General features: G+C 36.4%; 1 protein-coding gene across 1 annotated transcript; it reads left to right on the forward strand.

Moving 5' to 3' along the window:
• Positions 1 to 208: 208 nt before the first annotated feature.
• Positions 209 to 852, forward strand: LOC124461319 (the record flags this gene model as incomplete). The annotated part of the gene is given in 1 exon segment (XM_047012851.1): positions 209 to 852. A coding segment is annotated over 1 exon segment (644 nt), but the record flags the coding sequence as incomplete, so codon positions are not given.
• Between the last annotated feature and the right edge of the window lie 4,444 nt (positions 853 to 5,296).

Raw genomic sequence — 5,296 nt, forward strand, 5'->3', positions numbered from 1 at the left:
TAAAGTTCGCTCCAAAAAATTGATTGACATTAAACATCAGTTTTTCCATCATTTTACTCTTGTAAATACTGAAATCTCAAGCACCTTATGAAGATATTTACAAAAAAGGTAGAAGTTGATACTCTACTTATGGATTTGATACAATTTTTCTTTTTTTTTAAATAAACTGGTTGAAAATTGATTTAATTATTTTTACTGTATTCTCTAGCGAAACGAATTTCAATTCCCGCTTATAGCCAACCAAATAATCAAACGCTTCGATTTGTGCTTCTTATAAGATCGTCCTTCGACCCACTTCGGACTGCTACTACTACTCAAATAATCGTATTCTCTTCATCTCGGCGGCTTATAGATATAAATATTGCTTGTGTAAGCAATTGTAATGGAAACAAATATACCATTACATCCCATATTCACCTAAAAGGACAGTGCATTCGATGCCGCAATAAGAAAATTACTAAATGGAAATGGTGTGTGGGCACCAGTGTGGTTCATAGAGCATCTAGCAGGCTCATATATTTTGTTAAAGATGCACTTGCAAGCCGGCTTAGTATTAATCTTGATGTTGAGGCTAAACATCGCCTTAGACCATCCTTTACATATCGTGGATCGAGCTGGATATATCTGGAAAAAAATACTGGTCCAACTGGAACAACATGTAATGTTAATCCTCGAAAAGGCGACGCTCTTGAAACTCTTTTCCTAATTAAATGTATACAGAGTCATGCTCGATTTAAGCCATTAAAATATTGTGTGGGCATAACTCGTTTTTTAGTTGAAGAATGTAAGACTGATGAAATGCAATTTGTGAGGCTTCCTCCAACAACCATTGTATCCGTAAAGGTATGTTAAAATTCCAGAAATTAATTATAATCATTGTGAATTTTAGCCCGGAACTTTTTAAAATAAATTTAAAAAATTTTAGGTAAAGAATTTCCGTTAACATTATCTGCAATTCGATATTTGTTTCTTCATTACTGATATACATCATTATATGATGTTAATAATAATACTATCTTTACGAAAATCTTAGCAATAATTTTTATTTTTTTTTGCAAAAAGGGTATATTAATTTTGGTCAGAAGTGTGCAACGCATAGAAGGAAGCATCTCCGACCATATAAAGTATATATATTCTTGATCAGCACGACGAGACGAGTTCAAATAGCCATGTCCGTCCGTCCGTCCGTCCGTCTGTCCGTCTGTCCGTCTGGATCAACGCAAACTCCTCCTAGACCGTAAGAGCTACAGAGTTGAAATTTTGCATATAGGCTTGTATATACTGCAGGCGTATATAGCTCCCATACAAACCGCAAAGTCACGAACAGTGACTTCTCTTAATAACTTCGTTATTTCTTGAGCTGTTGTCGTGAAATTTAATATTGGTGAGTATATTACACATATAAACGACTATGCCGAATTTGATCAAGATCGGGTGACTATATCATATAGCTCCCATAGGAACGATCGGTCGAAAACAGTGACTTTGATCAATATCTTCGTTATTCGCAAACATTAGCCTTTTTAGATAAAACGTTTTTCCACTTTGAAAAGGAAAGAGTTACCAAAAAAGTTGCAAGGGTATACAAACTTTGACGCATGCGAAGTTAGCCCGGGCCCTCTGGTTTTGTATTTGTTGATTAAAATGAGATCTCTTATCTTTACCCTTATTTTACCCCATTACCGATTTTGCTAAATAAAATATATATGCCGATCTTGCCGTTGTAGAGATGTTGTGAAAGGGTGGTCTAAAAAGTCGGTACGGAGTTTAATTCGAATAAGCCGGTCAATTTAAAGGTCAATTATTAAGGAACGTGAAGTCCCAGAAGCTATTCCAAATAAATTTCTTTTTGTGAGCTTGGAACAATAAGGTAGCTAAAGCAGTCATGTAGTTTTCGGTAGCTAAAGTAACAAAATTGTATACGTATTCAATGCAGAAAAGGCTATTTCAACGCTGACTTGGGTTGCAGGTACACTTTGTACAACTTTCGGCAGCTTGTAGAGATTGGGATAGACATATTTTTATCTTCCCAGTATTATAATAGTGCCCAGTTTGAATGTGATAAAATTGACCGAAGCTGTTTGCTACATTTATTAATTTAAACACAACTGTAACATGTTTATTGAAATCTATTGGTTTGTTCTCAAGCTAAAAACAATAAACATTTGAAATGGGAAATTTTAAAATTTTTTTCAGATTGGATGTGTTTTTCGCAAAGAAAACTATTAATAATTCAAATCAAGTCAGTAATGATTTTTATTTCTTTTTCTCAAAAATAAAAATCATTACTGACTATATTTTTTTGAGAAAAAAAAATATAAATATATTGTCTGGATGTTGACGCGTACAATGCGAAGTACTTTGAAGTGGCCCATACGACACCAGTGGGGCGCAGCCGCATATCGGACGGCACGATCGCGTGGACAAATACAAATAAAACGGACAAACAATTAAAAATATGATTAACTACGGCTAATTACGAGCTAAATGTGCTAAAATACAGGTTTTCACAAGAGTAAGAGAGGCTTCTGTTCTGATTACGGGATACAGAAGATTGTAATCTGAACATAGGACTCGAAAGGGTTCATGCAAAGAATAGTTAGAACTACAGTGTTTTAAGGATAGAGGAATAAAATTTCTACTAGGTCTACGGGATAGAGATAGGTTTAACTGGTTCAATAGCTCAGGAGAGCCTTTTTCACCTATTAAAAGTTTATGAATAAAGATAGCACCAAGCATTACTCTACGATTAATTAAAGAAGGAAGATTGATTAAAAGAAGCCTACTTTTGTCTATGCTTAGCAAGATATTGAAGAATCCAGCAAAAGGCTGCGGATGCCAAGTGCGTTTAACTTAGATAAAAGCAGAGTATGCTGCCTTGCTGAAGTCTGTATAAATGACGTCAGTTTGCACGGCAGTATTGAACCCTTTGATTGAGTGAGATGTAAATTCTCATAGGTTTGTCGATCTAAGTTTTTATACCATACACCCATAGGGTATATTAAAGTCGCCAAAATGTATGTAACTGGCAGAAGGAAGCATCTCCTACCCCATATATTCTTGATCAGGATCAAGAACCGAGTCGATCTAGACATGTCCGTCCGTCCGTCTGTATGAACACGCAGATCTCGAAGACTATAAGAGCTAGAGTTATCAAATTTGGTATGCAGACTCGTGTGGTATGTACAGTTATCGAGTTTGAAACATCAAATTTGGTTTATATACTCGTTTAGTTAGCGCGCAGAAAATAGTTGTTCCAACTTTTTGCCACACCTCGTTCCGCCCCCGCAATTTACATAAAACTGATTTTCTTAAAAACTATGAAAGCTACCGACATTAAATTAAGTATGTAAGCTAGCCTAATAGACGCGCAGATATTGACTATTTATTAATTTTGCCACGCCCATTTCCACAATTTTTAGACCATCGCGATCAAACTTGGCAGACTAATTAATCTTATCTATTTCTACCAAACTACCAAATTTTTAATCGGACTAGAAACATGCAAAATATACGTATGAACGTATTTTGCTACGCGATCCATATGTCAGAATCGGCCGTTGTCTAGTGACGGCGCTAGAGTGCTCGTGTGTTTGTAGAGTGAGCGAGATAGCATATGGTATAAAGCATGTTAAAACAATTTAATAGACATACATTTGGTTTTCGAAATTTTAAATATTTATTTCACCTGGTTTATGGTATACCCAAGTCGGCGAGACGACTTACTTACTTCATTTAAACCCATGTTGGGATGACGAAATGATTGAGCTACAAAAATTCTGGAATTGAGATGTTATTATTTTCTCAAATGCTTTGGGTATGGCAGACAATTTAGAAATACCCCTATAATTGGAGGCTTCGGACTTCTTCCCCTTTTTATGAAGAGGAATAATATATGATTCCTTCCAGATAGGCGGGAAGGCGGAAGATGTGACGGACAGTGTAAACAACTGTAAGTGTTAAGAATTGGCTTACATAGGGCCTCCGCGCAAAACCTTAATACGCAGCCTGGTATTCCATCAGGGCCAGGTGCATATATTGGTTTGACGGAACTGAGCACGCTAAGAACCGAACATTCATCAAACACAGGGTCTAAAATGCAATTAGACGATTGCAAGTGATGAGGATAAGGAGGATTTGCTTGATAAATCGAAGAGGAATAAGTTATTTTTAAAAAAATCAGCAAACATGTCGGCAATTGCCTGATCATTGTCAGCTTTATTGTTTTTGAAAGACAAGTAAGACGGGTGCACTGATGTCTTACGTTTAACATTTACAAATTTATAAAATTGCTTAGGATCGCGAGAAAATCTGAGTTTACATCGCTGAAGATAATCCTTATAGCAATGTGAATTCAGCACCATAAAATTTGATCGAGCAACTACATATAGGGAAAAATCCGATGCTTTACCGGATTTTTTAAATCTTTTATAACATCTCGATTTAACGTTCTTCAAGTTACATAACTCACGTGAGAACCAAGGAGGTCTATCAGACCATCCTAGAGTCACACGCGGACACAAACATCAAAGAACGACTCAAGAGTTTTATAGAAGACAGAAATGGCAGAGTCCATATCCGTGCAAGTATACAGATATGTCCAATCACTAGTTAACAAGAGTTTTTTAAGTTTAGTAAAGTTTGTCTTGCGAAAACATCGGGTTGGAGGCATCGAGTTATTATGTCGAGACATAACACCAAAAGGAAGGTCAATGGTTATATCCAGAGTGGGATGAAAGTTACGACTGTTACGACTATTCCGGACAGGATTTATTTGAGTTAGGGACAACTCAAGCAGACCATCTATGAAACAATGTGACAAGGAGGGCAACAGTAATAAGGAGTTAAATGAAAGGGTCCAGGCAATATGAGGTAAATTAAAATCTCCCAGAACAACGAGCAAGTTTTTGTCAGAGAGATATGAGGAAATAAGTTGAATAGCTTCCAAATGGTGAGTGTATACTGCCAAGTCGGACTGTGGTGGAATATACGAACAAATAATATAGGCAGAAAAAGAATTAAACGAAATTTTAACACAAACAAATTCAATCTCGTGATTGGAAGACTGGACAATTTCAGACGAGAACGCCGAGTCAACAGCGAAAAACGCCACCACCATTACGGGTAGTCCGATCATGTCTATATATTAAATATTTTGGGGGGAAAATTGAAGCATCGGCAATATCAGGCTTCAGCCAAGTCTCAGTAAAGGCAAGAATATGAAAGTCAAAAGCTAATCTATCTACATAGAGTCTAGAGAGTTTAGACTTTAGTCCCCTTGCGTTCTGATAGGCCA

This window comes from Drosophila willistoni, unplaced genomic scaffold (assembly GCF_018902025.1).
Source record: "Drosophila willistoni isolate 14030-0811.24 unplaced genomic scaffold, UCI_dwil_1.1 Seg341, whole genome shotgun sequence".
NCBI lineage: Eukaryota > Metazoa > Arthropoda > Insecta > Diptera > Drosophilidae > Drosophila > Drosophila willistoni.